This window comes from Aptenodytes patagonicus, unplaced genomic scaffold, assembly GCF_965638725.1.
Source record: "Aptenodytes patagonicus unplaced genomic scaffold, bAptPat1.pri.cur scaffold_129, whole genome shotgun sequence".
In the NCBI taxonomy this organism is placed as follows: Eukaryota; Metazoa; Chordata; class Aves; order Sphenisciformes; family Spheniscidae; genus Aptenodytes; species Aptenodytes patagonicus.
The window spans coordinates 36,771-57,363 of NW_027472072.1; the positions used below are offsets into that span (position 1 = coordinate 36,771).

Genomic DNA, 20,593 nt, shown 5'->3' on the forward strand with positions numbered 1-20,593 from the left:
GTGACCCGTCCCCTCTTCTCAGCACTGGTGAGGCCACGTCTGGAGTGTTTTGTCCAGGGCTGGGCTCCCCAGTGCAAGAAAGTTGTTGACCTACTCAAGCAAGTCCAGCAAAGGGCCACAGAGCTGGTTTCAGGGATTGTAGCGTCTTTCATAGGAGGAAATGGCTGAGAGATGTGGGTCTGTTCAGTCTGGAGAAAAAAAGTCTTGGAGGGATCTTATTAATGTCTATAAAATTCCATCTGAAGCCAAGAAAACACTTTTAGACTGTGAGGGTGGCCAGTCACTGGAACGGGTTGCCTGGAGAGGTTGTGGAGTGCCCATCCATGGAGATATTCGAAACCCGCCTAGACAAGGTGCTGAGCAACCTGCTCTAGCTGAGCCTGCCTCAGCTGGGGGGTTGAACCAGATGATCTCCAGAGGTCCCTTCCAACCTCAACATTGCCGTGATTCTGGGCGTATAAAGAAGTAAGACAGGAAGAAATGAACAACACATAGCCTTGACCACAAATATGGTGGGATCCCATGGAGAGGACCCACACTGGAGCAGGGGAGAAGTGTGAGGAGGAAGGAGCGGCAGAGGTGTTCTTTGACTGTTAACCCCCTCTTCATCACCACCCCTGCTTCTCTTGGGGTTGGGGAGGGTAGATGAATCGGGAGCAATGGAGTAATTTGAGCCTGGGAGAAAGTGTGAGGGCGAGGGCCTTTAATAGTTTTGTCATTGTTTCTCACAGTCCACATCTTTTTTAATTGGCAATACATTAAATTGATCTTCAGCAAGTCCACACGTCTTTGCCCGTGACAGTACTTGGTAACTGATCTCCTTGACTTTATCTTGACCCATGAGATTCCTGGTTTATTTCCTCCCCTTGTCCTGTTGAGTCAGGGGAGTGAGGGAGTGAGCAGCTGGGTGGCTGTCTGGCTGCTGGCCAAGGTGAACCCACCACAGGGCCGCATCAGGACTGCTGCGTCCAGTACGGGGCTTCCCAGCACAAGGAAGACCCTACACCGAATGGAGCGAGTCCTGCAGAGGCCAGAAGGGTGGTTGAGGCCTGGAGCACAGTATGGAGAAGCAGAGGCTGAGAGAGCTGGGGTTTTTGAGAAATTGTTCAGGGAGAAACAGTGGAGCAAGGGCCCAGGCCCGTTGGTGGGACCTCAGTCAATGGAGATTTTCAATGTTGGAAAGATCCAAGGGACAAGGCCATGAGCACCTGATCTCTTTGGAGTTGTCTGGGAAAGGGCTTGGCTGAGAGACCAGCAGTGGCCAGAGCTCCGGGACTCGTGTGTCGTAAGAGTCAGTAGGAAACTGGTTCCCTTTCTATTAATGAGTGCGGTGGAGTTGGGTATCACAGGGTCCCAGAGGAGGACAGAGGTGACCATGCAGCAGCAAAGGTCCCTCCTCAGGGCGGGGGTGTACGACCAGACATGGAAATGGCCGGTGTGTGGGACTGATCTGGGACAGTTTTCCCAGGGCAGCTTCCCCGGGGTGTGCAGGGAACATGGCACAGAGCGGGCCCCTCTCTTCTGCACCTTTGGTGCCTTGCTTCCTTCACCACGACGCCTGGCTCTGCACCGTGAGCACCCTGCTGGGTGCCCTCACCCTGCACACTCTCACAGCGTTGGGAACACTGGTGTTTCCCTCTCCTGGGCTCTTTCCAGCCCAGCCCAGCCTCTCCCCAGCTCTTCCCACCTCCCCTGCCCTCTACAGCAGCCCAGCCCAGCCCAGCCCAGCGGAGCAGCCCAGTCTGGGCTGGTCCCACTGCAGTGCTCATCGCAGGGTGCTGCAGAGCTCTGGCCATGCGGCAACAGCCCCAGCCCCTCTGAAGGGCACAGCAGGTCCTGGGGGGGCAGAGAGGGGTCTCAGCCTCCCCACCAGCCCCAGGGATGATGCTTGCCAAAATGCCACAAGGAAACAGAGGCCAGTCACTCCCAGGATCTCCTGCAGTCATCTTGTTGGTGATCCGCAACCCCAACTGCATTTGACCTCTTCTCTGCTCCCACCAGCCCCACTCCCCAGGACAGCACAAGAGCCCTGGGCCTCCTCGGGCAGCTCCCGCATCTCTCCAGTCTCCCCTTCCTGTGCCTGCTGGCTCCCCACTGACTCCCATGGCACTGCAGAGTCCTTTGTGGATACCTCAATCCAGTGCTTTACTTTGGGGGGACGCCACCTTTCAGGGTGTTGCACCTTCTGAGTCTCCATTCATTCCAACCCCAGGGCACGTGGCGAGTCCCCATCCTCGCCTCTCCTCACCCCTCCACATTCATTTCCAGAGAGTCTGCTGTATGCCATCAGTCCTGTCGTACATGAAGAAACCTGAGGAGATAAGGGGAGCTCATGGACCATCTCCCCTGCCACTGGACACCAAGAGGAGACCTTTTAAATCCAGAATATTTGGTCCAGTGGAACCCAATGGTACCATGAGCTTAACTCCCAAAACATTGACAACAAAAGGAGAACAGACTCTAAAACACCAACTCCTCCGATATTGTCTTGGAAGCAATGTAGTAGACATTGAAGATGTGGGTATGACATCGGCACGGAAGAGGGGGTGGAGAAAGGACTGTCGTGGTGTAACCCCGGCCGGTAACCGAGCACCACACGGCCGCTCGCTCACTCCCCCCGGCGGGATGGGGGGAGGGAATCGGAAGGGTAAGAGAGAGAAAACGCGCAAGATAAAAAGTTTAATAATTGACATGAACTAAAGTAGTAATAATAATAATAATAATAATAATAATAATAATAATGAAAAGGAAGATGACAAAGAGAGAGAAATAAAACCCAGGAAAGACAAGTGATGCAAATGAAAACCGTTGCTCACCACCAAGTGACCGATGCCCGGCCAGCGGCCCCCCCGCCAACCTCCCCCCCAGTTTTATTGCTGAGCGTGACGTCATGTGGTGTGGAATATCCCTTGGGTCAGCCGGGGTCAGCTGTCCCGGCTGTGTCCCCTCCCAGCTTCTCGTGCACCCCCAGCCTGCTCGCTGGTGGGGCGGGGTGGGAAGCAGAAAAGGCCTTGACTCAGTGTAGGCACTGCTCAGCAGGGACGAAAACACCCCTGTGTTATCAACACCGTTTCCAGCACAAATCCAACCCAGAGCCCCGTAGCAGCTACTACGAGGGAAATTAACTCCATCCCAGCCCAAACCAGCCCAGCTCCCAGTACAAGAGAGGAGTTTGATGCCGGGACAAGTGACGACTCGCCAGCTTGGCAGAGCACGGGTGCCTTTTCATGCCCTGGGATGTCTCAGGAGGGGCAGGTTGGGCTAAAGCTTCTCCCCTCCTCCCCTCGGGGCTTTGTGGTCTAGCGGGGCAGCTGGGGCTTGGCTGCAAGGACACCCTGGGTCCGGGTGTGCTGTCCTGCAGGCAGCGGCAGAGGCCAGGAAGGACGCTGTCTGCTCAGCACCCTCAGGGTGGTCCCCATGGGAAGGACACCATGGGACGGGGCTGCTTGTTCCAGCTTTATTTAAAAAAAAAATATTCAAATACGGCCGTTTTTGAGAGGAGAACGTAATCTCTCAAAGGCTCGGCAGGGCCAGCAGCACAGCGATCGCAGGCTCCATCCTGATGTTGGCACATCTCTTGTCAGGATGAAGAGGGTCTGAACTGCCAGGGAGCTGACCGAGAGTTCCGTGTCCTTCCCCAAGGGCAGGAGGGCTGCAACGAAAGGAAGCGAAGCGGACGTGAACCCCCACTGCCTGCAGAGACCCCCAGGAGTCCCCTCCAGCCCATGCCAGCCCCACCCATCTCTTGCCCTGGCCAGGAGGAGCAGGTGGGACAAACAGACCAGCTGGAAGCTGCTGCTCAGGAATGCCCCATGTGGCCCTGACACGTTCCTCTGCCCCTGGAGCGTTGCCCTGGCGCGGGGCCAGCCATGGCAGCACCCTGCCCCGGCTCTGTCCCCTGCCCCGCCAGCCCCGGCCAGCACAGCACCGCCCCTACTCACCGTTGCAGATATCCAAGAGCTTCTCTGAGCTTCGGTTCCTCAGGTGCTGCGCGGCAAGCCCTAGGCACAGAGCTCCTGTCAGACCTCCTGCTCCCCAGCACGCTCCCAGCAGCACGGCCCCTGGCCCTGCCAGACTGGCTGCACCCCCTCCTCCCCCTCAGCAGGGCGGACCCCAGGGAAGGACAGTACGCGAGGGCGGTGGGACTGAGCAAGGCTCCCAGCGAGCCCACCTGCGTGGCGGGCCCTGCACGGGGCAGCCGGGGCTCTGGCAGCCACAGGGCTGTCCCTTGCTGCCGGTGCAGTGGAGGGGACCGGGGCCAGGCTGCCAGAAGAGGGACCCCAGGGGCTGGGGCTCACCGATGAACCTGATGGCCGCCACTCGCAGGGTGGCCTGAGCGTCCTTCAGGTACGGCAGGCTCTGACACAGATATTCTTCCACCCTGCTCCTGTTGTGCAGTAGCTGGAGAGAGCACAAGGGCACGTGGCTCATACAGACCCTCCCCAGCCATCCGGACCAGTCCCTCCTACCGGTGCCCTCCCTCCCTCCCAGGCAGGAGCCCTGTGGGGCTGAGGTTCAGAGAAACCCGCAGGCACAGGGGGCCTGGGGGTGCTGCGACCCCTCTGTCCCAGTGCCAGGGCTTACATGTGCCAGGGTCTTGTTCAGCACCCTGGGGGCAGGGAGGGGAGAAGGGCCTGGAGAAGAGCCCTTGGGGGCTGCGTGCTTGAGGGCAAGGAAGGAGGATGCAGCTCCAGGCTCTGGGCTCCAGGCTGGAGCAGGGCAGGCGAGGCACAGCTGCACAGCCCTCCCCACGGGCACGTGGGGCCCGGCCGTGGGGCTTGGGGGTTGTCCTCACCAAGCACTCTCCAATCAGGTGTGTCTGACGCGTCTCGGCCAGGTAGCTGAGCTTCCTCCATCCCAGGAACTTTGCACAGGCGAGGAGGGTGTTCCCAGAGGCCTGCAGAGAAGCAGAGGCTGGGAGATGGCACCACAGCCCAGGGAAGCAGCCCTGGCATCCTCCTCCTCTTGGCCAGGCTCCGAGCTGTTCCCAGCCCCTTATGGGAAGAGGCAGCAGGGGACAGAGTCTGAACTGGGTTCAGTGCCCAGGGCAGGGACACGGGGCAGCCACCACCTCAGGTATCTCCTGCTGCCGGCCAACAGAACAGAGATCCTCAAGAGCTGCTGAGCTGCTGCCAGGGATGGGGGCAGGCCGAAGGGCAAAGGAGGTGTGGGCCCACAGCTGTAGGCAGCGAGGGCTGGAGCCCCAGAGACACTGGGGCAGGATGGAGCCAGCAGCACGTCCCAGGAGCATCCCCCAGCAGGACGCTTGGCTCCCCAGCCGGGGCTGCCCCAGCTCCTCCACACCCAGGCTCCGGGTGAGCAGAGCTTTGATCCCGGGATGCAGGGCCAGTCCCCTTCTGGCTGCACCTCCCTTCCCACCATTCTCCCTGCCCCAGGCTGGGGAACAAGCTGGCTCTCCACCCCTTCTAAGTGCTGCACCCCTCTGCAGAGGCCAAGTTCACTGGCCCCCTGAAAGGGCATCGGGGTGAGCAGGGCTCTGTTTCTGCAGCGATCCTGCCCTCAGGGAGCTGGGACATGCCCTGGCCCAAACATTTGGGGGTCTCTGGGGCACAGCCCTGGGGGACAGGGATTGGGGCTCAAAGCCCTGGCCTCCCACACCTGCAGGGACAGCTGGGAAGCCTGTAGGGACTCGTGTGCTCGGTGGCCGTGGGGCTGCTGCTGAGCCCTGCTGGACCAGGCAGGGCAGGTCTGGGAAATGCCTGTGCCAGGTTCCCCGGCCCTGCTCGTGCTGGGTCTGCAGGGAGCCTTCCTCTGGGCTGTGCTGGAGGAGGGCTGAGTGGGGAGAGCGGGGCTGGGAGGGGACCCCCGCTCCCCATCCACCTCGGCAGCAGGCAGCAGGGGGGAAGGAGGAAGGCAGCGGTGGGCCCAGGGCAGGGAAGGAGGGGAGCAGTGGGACCCTGGGGTGACACACATTCCCAGACTCTGACGTCCAGCAGCCCTCGCCCCTTATGCCAGGCCAGTGTCACCACGCCCTTCCCGGCGTCCCCAGTGGGTGGCTGGTCACTCACCTTCGCCACGCTCTCGATCTGGTCGTTCATGTGGAGAAAGAGCGGGAGCAGGACCCTCTGCACTTTCTTCTTCATCTTTTTCACGTTTCTCCCCACCACAGTCTTCATCACGTCTTTGAAGAAGCTGATGGAGAGCTCCCGCACCTGGCTGGACACCTGGTGGTGAGGAGGACAGGGGGACTTGAGCAACAGCCGCTCCCTGCCCACAGTGAGCAAGGGCATCAGCGTGTCTGATGTGAGGGGGGCTGCTCGGGGGTCGGATCCTGAACACGGGGGCTGTGGGCCAGATCTGCAGCTGCGGCTGAAGAGCCCCAAAGCCCTGAAAGGCCATGCAAGAGGAGTGAGGAGGGGAGCCCTGCCCAAGTGCTGCCCACAGGGCTGGGCTGAAGGGCAGCTGTCTTTGCAGGGCGCCCATCTGTAGGGCTCAGGCTCCCACAGCAGCCTTACATCATCAAAGAGGGGCAGGAGCTTCTCCGCCAGCTGCAGAGCGATGACGCTGGCCTCCTCCCTCTTCATGTGACCCATCATGTTCCTGAGGAGTACCAGGGCCTTCATCTTGACATCAGCGTTGGCATCCTGCAGGGTCTCCATGATGTCTGGCAGCAGGACCGGTATTTTTCTTGCCTGTACGAAACACACAGAGTTTCCTTATTGTGAAGCAGGGAACGAGCACCCTGGCAAAAATGCGCCGGCTGCTGAGCACCAGCCTCCCGCCCGGCTTCCCAGCAGGTGGCACAGGAGTCACTGCAGCAGCCTCCTGGCAGGCAGTGGCCACTGATGGGGATGCGGGGAGAGCCCGAGGAAGGGAAGGGAGTGCAGGAGAGCAGTGTCCCCTGCTCAGCCACCCCCTGAAACCGACCGGCCTGAAGGGGGCAGGTGGATTGGCAAGCCTCTGTGCCTGGAGGGCTCCCCAGGCACCCACCAGGCCCCTCCATAGCAGGGAGGGTGATTGGAGCCCTCACCCCGCCTCCTGCCTCCCAGCCAAGGCCAAGCCACCACATTACCCCCTGCCCCAGGCCCCGGCTGCCAACATGGCTCCGCTTGACTACACCCTGCTCACCGTCTCGGGTGTCTCTGAAAGCGTGATGAGGCCCCTCAGCACCAGCGAGAGCATCACCGGGCTTGGATGCCTCAGGTACCTCTGGGCTTTGTACAGGGCAGCAAACTCCTCTGTTCCAACGTCGGCGCAGAGCAGCAGCTAAAACGAAGACAGCAGTGAGAGACCAGCAGAGCCCGCAGGGCTCCCTCCACCGCGCTGGCACAAAGGGGGCACGACACGTGGGCGGTGGTAAGTGTCTCCTCTCCCCAGACTTGAAGCCCCCTCAGCCTGCGCAGAGGCCGTGCCTCTGCCCCAGGCCCAGCAACTGGCCTGACTCGGGCTTCTGCTCCTTTCTCTGCCCCTGCCCCGGGTTTCCAGGCTGCAGAGCAGGGCAGGGGGATGCAGGCAGGGGGATGCAGGCAGGGGGATGCAGGCAGGGGGGAAGCAGGGTGCTGCCCGGGCAGGGGCAGGCTTCGTGTTTTTTCACCGGGGCCAAAACAGCACAGGGGGGCCCCAAGTGTCTGGCACGGGGTCTGGCTGGTGCTGGGCAGGTCCCTGCTGACCCTCCGGGGCTGTGTCCATATGTACAGGAGGAGGTGGCCATTTGGAGGCAGACGGAAGGGGAGGGGGCCGTGCCTGTTTCCCTGCGGAGGCAGGCACAGCCCTGAAGGTCACTCACAGCCAAGGGATAGATGCAGGCGTCCTCCGCGGCACAGCTGAACACCTTGCGCAGCCGCTGGTCCTGGAGCACGCTGAGCAGCTCCGTCAAGACACTCCACAAAGCCCAAGGCACAGAGATCATCACCTCCCACATGGCCAGGGCAGCGCTGCAGACCCAGAGCGCTCGGTCAGCAGGGCTGCCTCGGCCACTGCACCGTGCCCAGGCCAGCCTCTCCGGACCCAGGCGGTGCTGCAGCCCTGGCCCTGCCCACCCCCCTCACTTGGGGTGCCCGGGGACCCTGCCCGCTTAGGCAGGAGGGGGCTGAGGTGGTGTTCCCCATGGGGCAGGGAGGAGCGTGGTGGCGGGACTCTGCCTTGGCCAGCTTTGGCTGCTGCGGGCCTGGCTGACCCACCGGGGCTGGGAAGCGTGGTGGGATGGAGGGCCCTGCTCCTTGGGGATGTCCTGCAGTTTTCCATGGGCCTGGCAGCCAGAGCGTCTCTGGGCCCCTCTCCCCACAGGGAACGAGCCCTCAAGGCTGTCGGGGCCGGTACCTGTCGCATGTTGGAGAGATCTTCAACAGGCTCCTGACCACTTCCCTGGGGCACCGCTTGGTCAGCAGGAGAAGGAATGAATCCAGGCTGTGCCGGGCTGGCTCCATGCGGATGTGCTCCATGTTTTTGTGGGTGTACCTCACAATCGTTGGCACCTGGAGGGGACACAGTGAGGATGGTGCTGCCACTGGAGTGCAGCCATTTCCCAAGCTGCCACTGAAACTGCTGCCCTTCCCATCCCTCTCTGCTGCCTTGAAATGGCTTCAGGTGCCCGAGAGAGCCGGGTTAGGGAAGGAGGGAAGAACAAGGGCTGACAGGGCTCACGGGCAGGGCAATCCAGCCGCAGGGCACTTACATCCGTCAGCCAGGAGGCAGGGTCTCTCATGGCCATATCCAGGATGTTGCTGCCCAGCTGCCTGTCGTAGATGTCGTCTGCTGTCAAGGCCTCAATGGCCACGAGGAGAATGTCTGTCATCTGAGAAGGCTGGAGGTATTCTCCAAACACCTACGGGAGGAAGGAGGGGAGCAAAGACATGTCACGCCGAGCACCCTGATGGTGCTTCTTGGCTGAGCACCGCGAGCAGCTCTGGCAAGAGGTGCCCGGCAGTGCTGTCAGCAGTGCCCGCAGGAAAGCTGGAAGCAGGGGCTGCAGTCTCTGCAGGGCAGAGGGTGAGAGCAGAGGGTCCCCAGGGTGAGGGAGGAGGGTTGGCATCATGGGCGCCGTGTGTTTGCCCTAGAGAGAACCAGGGCTGGCTGGTGGCCAGAAGGGCTGGAGCTGCTGCTGGGACACTGGAGTGCCACCCTCGCCTAGTCCCTGCTCGGGGACAGCAGGAACCCTCTCAGCAGGGACAGTAAGGCCATGCCAACCCCACTGATTCTGGGTCCCTTTGCTCACACAAGCCTCCTGCGGATGCCAGGGACAAGAGTCCCAGCAAGGGGGGAGCTCATTACCGTGGTCATGTCGCTGCTGTCGAGCGAAGAAAGCAACCAGGTGCTCTCAGAATCCCATCCCAGTTGGAGCTCTGGATGCTCTGGATTCTCCTCTGGCAGCGTCTCGCCTACGTGGAGGGGAAACACAGAAGAGTCGGTAGGACAAAGCATCTTTGCCAACAAGCTTCCCAATCGGTGAAAAAGCTCGGCATGGCTGAGGAGGGAGGCTGTGCCGGGGACGGCTCCCAGCCCCGAGCAGCCTTGGCGTTCAGGCATCACTGTGTCCCTGCCCGTGGGACTCCTGCTGCCAGCGTGCCGAGGAAATGGGGTCCCGGCGTTGAGCCGGTCGTGCTCGCTGGCCCCGGCTCTGCCAGTCCCGGGGGGCCCCTCACTCACCGGTCTGCAGCGGCTGGACCGTGGACACCTCGTAGGGCTCTGGCGGAGAGCGGCTCTCCTGGGGAGCCCCCACCTCTTCCCAGGCCACCCTGGGGTGGCTGGGGGGTCTCTCCGCCATCCTGCGAAATGGAGGAAAGTTTGGGGGGGAGGGTGGGGCAGCTTAAGGGCAACACCTCGGCAGCACGAGGCTGCCAGGGGCGGCAGGGAAAGACGTGGGCTGCGCTCGGGGTCTCCTCGCCAGCTCCGTGCTCCCGCCCTGTCCCGTCGCTGTCTTGTCAGACACTGCAGGGCCACGGCCCCGCTGGCTATATATGGTGCCGTGGGGTGTCACTGAGGGGGGGTCACAAAGGACCCCACTGTGACCCGCCGCCCGGGCTGGAAGGGGCAGGGAGTCCACTGCAGGGGGTAGGGAGCCAGCTCACCATTGGCCCATGGGTCCTCTCGGGGTGCCCCCAGGCCCCCATCTGCTTTTATGTCCCCTCAGGACCTTCCTGTACCCTTTGGCTCATCCCAGAGCCCTGTGTTCACACGCCCCAGGCCTGGCCCCAGGACCTCCCTGCGAGACCTCTGCTTCTCCCCCTCCGTGTCGTGCTCTCTTCACATCTCCGCAGTTTCTGGCATCTCACAGTTACGTCCTTTCCCCCACTCTGAAAATCTCTCTCAGCACCAGGAAGCAGAAGATGTTTACGCCTGCTCCTCTCCTCCAATCCCTGCTTGGGGATACAGTTCTCGATGGGACTCTTACAGTGTGTAGCGCGTACCAGATACTGTCAGAAGAGGAAGCCTGAAAGAAATAGTCTCTCTATGCTGCCTTAACATCTTTAATCAAGGCCCTCACCCACAGCCTGAGAGACGGAGAACTTGAGGAGTCATTCAGAAAAGTCTTCTCTAAACACGTGGATCTCACCGGGATCCAAACCTGCCCGACTGATGTGAACAGCTTCTAAGCTGCTCCTTATTTGTGCCTTTAGAGATTTCTCGAGGTTTCTAAGGTGCGCAGTGGAGACGATAGACATTTTTTGATGGTGTCTGCCGTCTCATTGCTTACAGAAGCTCTCATTCACTTTTGTCTTCATCAACCCTGGCTTGAGGTGCAACTCACCGCTTTAGAAAGTGAGAAGCTGTTGGAGATGGCAGGCCGTGAAAGGAGAAACCTAGTTGGCCTGGGGTGAAACTGGTGAGAATATAAAGGGAAAACGTGCCAGCCAAAAGCTCGGAAAGTAGAGCGTCAGGATAGAAGGGGAAAAGGGGGAGTAGAAGGTGCGGCTGAAAAATGAGGCGGGGACGCCTGGGGGCCCCAGTCCAGCAGCCCTGTGTACCTGCTCTGTGCAGCCTGCAGCAGGAGAAGAAACCTGTTGCCCTGACTGTACCGCCTGTGTTTGACTGGCTGCTGTAGTCAGGAAGACATGGAGCGCTCCCCGACATCAGCGAAGGGGCACCCTGGTGTGCTGGTTTTGGCTGGGATAGAGTTAATGTTCCTCAGAGTAGCTAGTACGGGGCTATGGATGTCTGGAGAGCCTCGGCGTCTCACACAGCACTACAGGCCTGTACGTGGCCATTAGCTGAGCGGCTGCCCTGAATTCGGTTAGGCTGCGTGGGGACGTGTGAGACAGCTATTGTTACAGACAAGGGACAGCCAGTAAATACAGCTAAGGGAGGGGAGAAAGAGAAAGCCTTCACTCTCCCTCGGGCACATGACTCCATTTGGTCAGCTGAACACCTCCTCAGGCGGCCCTGAAGAGCGTGAGGAGGGACAGGTGCTGATGTCCTACATGTGGGCATCTGCCGTCATTTCAGCTGGCATCCTCACCAGGCTGCAGGGTGATGCCCCCAGGTGTTTCCCACTCTCTCAGTCCTGCTCCACTCTCGTGGACTACCTCTGGCACCTCCAGTGTCACCAGGTGTTTGTGTGTGAACTCCTGCTCTCCATCTCCACCAATGACCATGGGACCATAGAGAAGGAGTGCAGGTGCCTATTTTGAACAGACACCGTTGCGGAAGCAAGAGGAATCTCACCTGCTGTGGGTTTGTGGCAGGCATGGGAGGGAGCTGAGGTCCCTTCCAGCCCCAGGACTACACACCCAGGACGAGATGCCTCCATTGACTCAGCCGATTCCCTTCCCTCAGCAGGGGTAAAGGAGATCCCTCCCTGTCAGTGTCCAGGTGCCCTGCCTAATGACGGGACAAGGCAGGGTGATTGTCAGACCTCACGGTGTCTCTGAGAGGAGAAAGGACAGTGCTGGGAAGAAATGTCTCTGCAGAGGTGAGACAGGCCACATCGGTGATTACTTCAGTCTCTTTCCACATGGGATCCTGGAGAGCCCCAGGGACAGCTGGCGGGAGCGCAGCGTGGGGTGGGGGGCAGAGAAAGTGACGTCTTGGGCAGGTCCTGTCCTCCTGGGCTGAGACAGGCTCCTGGGATGGAGGGAGCTCAGGGTAAGCAGGCAGCACTGCAGAGAGACGGCTCTGCCAAGGAACAACTCCTCTGCAAAGCGTGGCAGGGCTCAGAGGAAAGGAGTAGGGCAGAGAGAGATTGAAAGCAGTCTGGAGTGGGAGGACAGAGGAGAGCTCAAAGGAAGAAATCGTTACAGCCCTTGACACGGTAAGTCTCTTGGTGCAGGGCAATGCAGCTGCGGTTCCTGGCAGGGTCTCCTACAGCTATCGTAGCCTACAGGATCCGTCGGGAGGACTCCCAGTCCAGGGGCTCATGTTAGACAAGCGTGAAGGGGTGAAGCCAGGGTGTGCACCCAGAGCTGCCCAGGGCATTTCAGAGGGGACTTTTCCAGAGGAGACTTTTCCAGAGGAAGATCAAGGCAGGGGATGCCTTAAAGGTGAAGAGCTTTCCGGAGTCTACGCTTTCAGTTTCCTGCTCTTTCAGGGAAAAGGCGCTGCTATGTTTGGAGAGGGAGACTGAGAGTCCTGAGCCGCTACACTGAGGGATCAGTGGGTGTGGTAGGAGCCAAGTAAACTGCTTTCATCCACTCCTCTACCTGCGGAGAGCACCAGCATCACCTTTGTTGCCCTCATCGGGGTTTGTCTGACCTGCTCCTTACTGCCTGCAAACGGGGAGAACCTCTAGAGAGTGCCTGAAACGGGGAGGTTTCTTCAGGTCAGAGCTGAGCCGACAGTAGTTGCTGATGGGGTCTGTGATCCCAGACAGGGGAAACATTGAGGGCAGAGGAACAGTTCGCGGCAGGGATAGCTCCAGGCAGCAGACACATGGGCAGAGAGCTCTACGCAGCTCCGACCAGAAATGTCACGGGAGGGAGAATTTGGAAAGCTGCCTGTCATCCCCTCCAATGCAGACGCCTTCCTCTGAGCCAGAGCCCTGGTCTCGTCTCCCACCCAGCAGAGCCTCTGCCCTCAAGGCTGCGTGGTCCAGGGCAGGATTTGCCTCCTCTGCAGCCAGAGCTCTAGCACGGCAGAGGTGCATCTCTCCTGACACGTGGCCACTTGCCTCTGCAGAGCAAAGGGGCTGAGAGCGACTGCCCTGGGATTTTGCTAACTGGGAGGGGCTGCGCTCTGCTGGGTAAGGAGAAGGCTTTGCCGAGTGCCCGGCCACCTCTCCTCTCCTTGCTTCCCTTAGGAGGAGAGTCACAGAGTCTTTCTTTGTTTCTCCACCTGGTTGTGCTGCTCTTCTTCCTGCTCTTGGGGTCCCCGGCCATAACAGTGGTGGTGTGGCGCAAGGGGTGGGGGTGTTGAGTGCCTGCTCTGACGCTGCCCTGGAGGGCGCTGCCCTGGAGGTGTCTCCATGGGACCAAGGTGCCCAAGCCCTCTCTTAATTGTCCAGGCTGGAGACACTGCAGTCCGAGGTTGGGCAATGAGACGCTGCTTCCCTTAGCAGGCACCACCTTAAGGCACCTGACTATGCTGGACAGGGAGTCCTGCGAGGCTGTGAGCATCACTCCAGAAGGGCATAGCTCTCCTGTCGGACCTCTGTGATGTCTGAGAGCACCTGATCTGCCCATGCGAATCAGCATCCCTGTCCTGTCCTCTTCATCACACTCTGCATAGCTCTGCTGGCAAGGAGAGGTGGTTTTAAATCTCCACGTTGAACAGGACCCCTCTGCTCCCAGTACAGTCCGGTTTCTTCTTCAGAGCAACCTCTGTGTGTGGTCCTCCTCCAGCTGAGAGCGGTGCGAGCACAGGGCAGCTGGGCACCCGGCTGATGGACAGAGCAGCCCTCCTGGACGTGAGCACTGACGGAGGTTTACAGTGAGAGCAATGGGGCAACGGGGGGATTTCACCCTTTCCAAGAACATTTCCCAAGTGGGATGGGGGTGTCTGAAGTCTAAAACACAGGGTAACGAGACACATTTGCTGCACGTCATCTCTCCCCCTCCTCTGTGGAAGAAAGCATCCTTCTGAGCTTTTTACCCTCCGCTCTGGTGCAGCCCAGGGAACTCCTCCCCGGGAACCCTCCCTCCAAATTATCTGGGCTGTTGCTACCTCCATGTGTCATTGCTGTAAAGCAGGGCTGACCCTGAAGGAGCCCACGGGTAGAGGGCACTGCTCTGCACCGCGCCCTCAGCCAGCACAAACCAGAGCTGAAGCCTCGGAGCTGCAGAACAGTCCCCCAGGCAAAAAAAGCACCCTCGGGTGTTTCACAATGAATGAATGAAGTTTTGCTCAGAGAAGCTTCTCTGAATTTTTCTGGTTTATCTCCTTTGGCAGTTTGAATGCCCAGAACCAGCAGATGTCCAACGGCAGCTCCATCACCCAGTTCCTCCTCCTGGCATTCGCAGGCACGCGGGAGCTGCAGCTCTTGACCTTCTGGCTCTTCCTGGGCATCTACCTGGCTGCCCTCCTCGGCAACGGCCTCATCATCACCGCCGTAGCCTGCGACCACCGCCTCCACACCCCCATGTACTTCTTCCTCCTCAGCCTCTCCCTCCTCGACCTGGGCTCCATCTCCACCACTCTGCCCAAAGCCATGGCCAATTCCCTCTGGGACACCAGGGCCATCTCCTACCAAGGGTGTGCTGCACAGGTCTTTCTGTTAGTCTTTTTTATCTCAGCTGAGTATTTTCTTCTCACTGTCATGGCCTACGACCGCTACGTTGCCATCTGCAAACCCCTGCACTACGGGACCCTGCTGGGCAGCAGAGCTTGTGCCCACATGGCAGCAGCTGCCTGGGGCAGTGGGTTTCTCCATGCTCTGCTGCACACGGCCAATACATTTTCACTCCCACTCTGCAAGGGCAATGCCCTGGACCAGTTCTTCTGTGAAATCTCCCACATCCTCAAGCTCTCCTGCTCAGACTCCTACCTCAGGGAGGTTGGGCTTCTTGTGGTTAGTGTCTGTTTAGGTTTGGGGTGTTTTGTTTTCCTTGTGGTGTCCTATGTGCAGATCTTCAGGGCCGTGCTGAGGATCCCCTCGGAGCAGGGACGGCACAAAGCCTTTTCCACGTGCCTCCCTCACCTGGCCGTGGTCTCCCTGTTTCTCAGCACTGTGGTGTTTGCCTACCTGAAGCCCCCCTCCATCTCCTCCCCATCCCTGGACCTGGTGGTGTCGTTTCTGTACTCGGTGGTGCCTCCAGCAGTGAACCCACTCATCTACAGCATGAGGAACAAGGAGATCAAGGATGCCCTGCGCAAACTCTGTGAACACGGACTACTGCAGCATCAATAAGGTGTCCATCATCCTCAGGAAACCTTGGATGCTCTTTTGCTCATATGTGCCTTGTTTTTCTCTTGGTTTATTATTCTTCATGTATTCCTTCTACTTAAATAATAATATTCTTCCCCCTCTAGCAGTGTTTTCTGACCCAAAAGACCTCATGTACATATGGAGCCAGGCTCCCTGTGTCGGTAAAGACAATCAAGAATCCAGCAGAATATTATTTGTCTCTGCTCCCATCTCTTAGATCTCCTCTGGAGCTGGGGGTGCAGCCCCAGCACACAGGAGAGGTCAAGGAGCCATGAGCCCAGCTGCCACATGGAGGAGCAGCACTTGTGGACCTTGGGGCTGCCCCTCGCTGCCTCAGTGGACAGATCCTTTCTGCCACCTTCACATCGGGGCTGCTGCTTCCCTGGAGCCATGGCCATGGACAACCGCAGGATCTGGTCTTATTAGAGCAGCCCTGCCAGCGCAGGGCCCTGTGGAGAGCACGGGCTGGGAACCAAGACAGGCTGGCCAGGCCAGCCTGGACATGCTCACCTGGGGAAAGGGATGTCCAGGGAGAAGAGCAAGGGAGCATTTCTGTGCCTGCAGGGAGGAGCCCTTGAGAACGAGAAACCTCTTTCTGCAGGCACCCCCTCGGGGCAGGCTGCTCGGTCCCCTGACCAGGACTCCTGTGGTGGTGTGGGGAGAGGGGCTGGCACTGAGCTGGCAGAGGCAGTCTGTGGTGGGGATCTCCTGGACACTGGACCAGGAGTTCTTCAGTTTCACTAACCTCCATTTTCTCACTCCCTGGTGAGCCTCTAGCCCTGGGGCTGGTGGGGGGCTGACCCTTCTCTGCCCCCCAGCACCTGCTGTGCCCTCCAGAGGGGCTGGGGCTGTGCGGTGAGCGCCCAGAGCTCTGCAGCACGCTGTGGTGGGCACTGCCATGGGGCCAGCCCAGGCTGGGCTGCCACGGGGACTTGTGGAGGGGGAACGTTTCCCCACCCCAAACATACCCTGCCCTGTGCTGTGTCTGATGAGTGGGGATGTGGGGGCATGTGTTGGGCTTTGGGGCTGCACTGGCTCAGGGACATGTCACAGATGGGAGCTACCACACAATGATCAGGAGGTGGAAGCAAGCACAGGCTACGAAGGGGGAATTTAGAAATATGACCTGAGCATGCGGGTATGTGTTTAGGAAAGCCAAAGCTCACCTGGAGCTGATGGGGGCTGCAGGCAACATCAAGAGCAAAATGAAGAGCTTCAGTCACTGTGTCTGCAGTAAAAGGCTGAACAAGGAACATGCAGCTGAGTGATGAGGGAGGGCTCCTAACAGCAGACACAGACAAGGCTGAGGCACTCAATGCCTTTAGTGCCCGAGGCTTTGCTCAAAAGGTCTCCCAGGCCTCTGCTCAGTGAAAGGGCTCAAGGAGGAGGAGAGCACGTATTGACAGGAACCTCATGACATCCCACAGATGTCAGGTTCTGCCCCTGGAGGGGACTCACCCTGGCAATGGCACAGGCTGGGGGCTGCCTGGCTGGGGAGCAGCTCTGTGGGAAAGGTCTTGGTGGGCAGGGAGCGGGACAGGAGGCAGCTGCGTGCCCTGGCAGCAAGGGAGGACAGCAGGGCCCTGGGCTGTACGACCAGAAGTACGGCCAGGAGGTGGAGGGAAGGGGCTCTCCCCCTCCACGTGGAACTTGTTAGACCACATCCAGAACACTGTGTCCAGTTTTGGGAGCCCCAGTACTGCAAAGGTGCCGGCAAGCTGGGGCAGATTTAGGGAAGGGCCCTGAAGATGGTCAGGGGGCTGGATCACTTTGTGAGGAAAGGCTGAGGAAGCTGGGCTTGTTCAGCCTGGAGAAGGAATGGCTGAAGGACACCCCACAGCAGGGGGTGGGGCAGGCTCATCTTTTCACCATGAGGCATTGGAAGCAAGCATTGGAACAAGCGTTGGTCACCCTGATAGCTTGTGAAGTCCTTGGTCCTTGCTGGTTTTCAAGACCCAGATGGACCAAGCCCTGAGAAACCAGGTCTGACCATATACCTGACCCTGCTTTGAGCAGAGGGGTTTTCTATAGACCTCCCAAGGTCTACTCTGAACCTCAATAACCGTATCATCCTAGGATCCTACTCGTAGGTTTCTGGCCTCAGGGAAGCTGAATGCCACCTGTGACTGTTCAAGACATTCCCGGTGTTCGTGGACAGCAAGGAGTTTCTCCTTCTGGTGCCTTCCCATGTGCCATGGACTCTCCATCTGGGATTTGTCTCCCCTTCTTTTAGACAACCGTTGTTTGGGATTCTTTCCACTCTTCCACAGTTTCAAATCCCTTGGTTCCTTCATTGCCTTGTCCTCCAGGCACCTGATCAGCCCCCACACAGCCTGGCTATGAGCTCACTCCTGGGCTCTTCTTTCCAGGCGAACCCCCGCCAAGCTGAAGTCCCAGGTGTGGTTCTGAGGTGCCATGCTGCTTGGTGTCAGGTCTGCTCCAGGGGAGATAGGGCTGAGCAGGGTGTCCATGAGCGTGGCCTGCCCTCCTGCCTGCCACAGCAGGTCGGGTGGCTGTAACAGAGGTGTCCTCAGAGCCAGCACCCAGACAGGTCCCTTTCACCTGCCTCACCCCTCCCTTTCTTGACACAGGCAGCTGATGGCTGACTAGGTGTCGTGGTTTAACCTCAGCCGGCAACTGAGCGCCACACAGCCTCTTGCTCACTCTCCCCACCCTGGAGGGATGGGGGAGAGAATCAGAAGAGTAAAAGTGAGAAAACTCGTGGGTTGAGAGAAGAACAGATTAATAATTGAAATAGAATATAATAATAACAATAATAATAATAATAATAATAGTAATAAAAATAATAATAATAATAATAGAATCACAGAATCATAGAATCATAGAATCATTAAGGTTGGAAAAGACCTCTAACATCATCGAGTCCAACCGTCAACCCAACACCACCATGTTCACTAAACCATGTCCCTAAGCTCTTCCAGGCCTTTCTGGGCCCAGCTCAGCCCCTCCCCAGATCTCTCCACCTCCCTCACCCCATGGCAGGGTCCACTGCAGGGTCTTGCAGAACTCTAGGCCCTTAACTGCAGCCCCAGCCCTCTGAAGGCTCCTGGGGGGCAGAGACGGGGGTCAGCCTCCCCATCAGCCCCAGGGCTGATGCTGCCCCCAAGGAAATAGAGGCCAGTCAACCTCTAGCTCTGCTGCATTCATATTGTAGGGTGTCCCCAACTGCATTTGCCCCCTTCTCTATCCCCACCAGCCCCACTCCCCAGGACAGCATCAGAGTCCTGGGCCTCCGCAGGCAGCTCCCGCATCTCTCCAGTCTCCCTTCCCTCTGCTTGCTGGGACCCCACTGACTCCCATGGCAAAGTCCTTTTTTGTGCGTGCCTCAATTTAGTGTTCTGCTTTGGGGGAACTTCACCTCTGAGGGTGATTCGCCTTGTGTGTCTCAATTCACTCCCATTCCAGGGCACGTGGCGAGTCCCCGTCCTCTCCTGAGCCCTCCAAATTCATGTCCAGAGAGACTACTATCTGCCATCCATCCTGTCATAAGTGAAGCAGCCAGAGACAGTAACTGGGAGCCCATGCACCATCTCCACTGCCATTGGACACCAAGAAGAGGGCTTTGAAAACCAGAACTTTCGGTCCAGTGGAACCCAATCGTACCATGAGCTTAACTCCCAAACCATTGAGAACAAAAGGAGAACAGCCTCTTTAAAAGACCAATTCCTTGGACATTTTCTTGGCAGCAGATCTGGAGGAAGAGCTCAGCCTTCAGGCACTGCACCTGGCAGCTAACCTTTTACTGAAGAGCTGCATGTGGACAGGTGACATTTGAGACAGCGTTGTGCAAGGGTCAGACACAATAAGATCAAGCCTCAAGAGAAGCAGTATAAACCCAGAAAATATCTATAAGTAGGATGATCACAAGGGAAAACAGCAGACTCCTGGCCTAAGATAAACTCTGGGAAATGTGCAGAGAAGGGGAGGGAGGTTTCACTGTCAGTGAAACAGCGTCCATTGGGCCAGTTTCCATAGGGCATCCTTGAGCTCCTGATTCCTCATGCTGTAGATGAGGGGGTTCATTCCTGGAGGGACCACTGAGTACAGAAATGACACCACCAGGTCCAGGGATGGGGAGGAGATGGAGGGGGGCTTCAGGTAGGCAAACATGGCAGTGCTGAGAAACAGGGAGACCACGGCCAGGTGAGGGAGGCACGTGGAAAAGGCTTTGTGCCGTCCCTGCTCCGAGGGGATCCTCAGCACGGCCCTGAAGATCTGCACATAGGACACCACAAGGAAAACAAAACACCCCAGATATAAACAGGCACTAACCACAAGAAGCCCAACCTCCCTGAGGTAGGAGTCTGAGCAGGAGAGCTTGAGGATGTGGGGGATTTCACAGAAGAACTGGTCCAGGGCATTGCCCTTGCAGATGGGTATGGAAAATGTATTGGCCGTGTGCAGCAGAGCATGGAGAAACCCACTGCCCCAGGCAGCTGCTGCCATGTGGGCACAAGCTCTGCTGCCCAGCAGGGTCCCGTAGTGCAGGGGTTTGCAGATGGCAACGTAGCGGTCGTAGGCCATGACGGTGAGAAGACAATACTCTGCTACTAGCAAGAAGGCAAAGAAAAAGAGCTGTGCAGCACACCCTTTGTAGGAGATGGCCCTGCTGTCCCAGAGGGAATTGGCCATGGCTTTGGGCAGAGTGGTGGAGATGGAGCCCAGGTCGAGGAGGGCGAGGTTGAGGAGGAAGAAGTACATGGGGGTGTGGAGGCGGTGGTCGCAGGCTACGGCGGTGATGATGAGGCCGTTGCCGAGGAGGGCAGCCAGGTAGATGCCCAGGAAGAGCCAGAAGGTCAAGAGCTGCAGCTCCCGCGTGTCTGTGAATGCCAGGAGGAGGAACTGGGTGATGGAGCTGCCATTGGACATCTGGTCCTGCTGGGCATCAGCACTGTCCATGGAGGAAAAGGCAGTAAAATATTTATGTTAGACTAGTGTGAACAAAATCTACTTCATTTTCCCTAGAGCTCTGCTGTGTGGGAGAGGAGATCAGGGGCTTGCTCCAGGGAAGGGGTCTGGCCCGGCAGGGGGTGGCAGGGAGGTGCCCAGATCCCCCTTCCCCCAGCATTGCTGGGACCAGCTCCCCTCTCACTCCCTGCCCATCTCTGCTGCCTGGAGCTGTCCCTGCCAGGAGATGTTTCTCTGTCCCCACGTCTCCTCCCTGCCAGTGCTCACAGGCTCCATCCAACCCGCTGCGTGCTCTACTCTGCCCTGCAGACCCCTCTTGGCAGCAGGACACCGCCCAGGGGCATCTCTGTGTGTGCAGGGTCTGAGGAGCAGCTCAGAAAAGTGCTAACCAGAACTGGGGTCTCAGGG

The 20,593-nt window shown here is 58.7% G+C and overlaps 2 protein-coding genes across 2 annotated transcripts; one reads left to right on the plus strand and one right to left on the minus strand.

Annotated features, from left to right (window-relative positions):
• Positions 1-5,458: 5,458 nt before the first annotated feature.
• On the minus strand, positions 5,459-8,289 carry LOC143173573 (maestro heat-like repeat-containing protein family member 7). The gene is made up of 6 exons (XM_076363841.1): positions 8,281-8,289; positions 7,090-7,227; positions 6,477-6,653; positions 6,093-6,185; positions 6,030-6,047; positions 5,459-5,503 (listed from the first exon to the last, which is right to left on the minus strand). The coding sequence occupies exons 1-6, from the start codon at positions 8,287-8,289 to the stop codon at positions 5,459-5,461; spliced, it is 480 nt and encodes a 159-aa protein (XP_076219956.1).
• A 6,013-nt stretch (positions 8,290-14,302) lies between these two features.
• On the plus strand, positions 14,303-15,238 carry LOC143173574 (olfactory receptor 14C36-like). The gene has a single exon (XM_076363842.1). It carries the CDS (start codon positions 14,303-14,305, stop codon positions 15,236-15,238), a length of 936 nt encoding a protein of 311 aa, XP_076219957.1.
• The last annotated feature ends 5,355 nt before the right edge of the window (positions 15,239-20,593 follow it).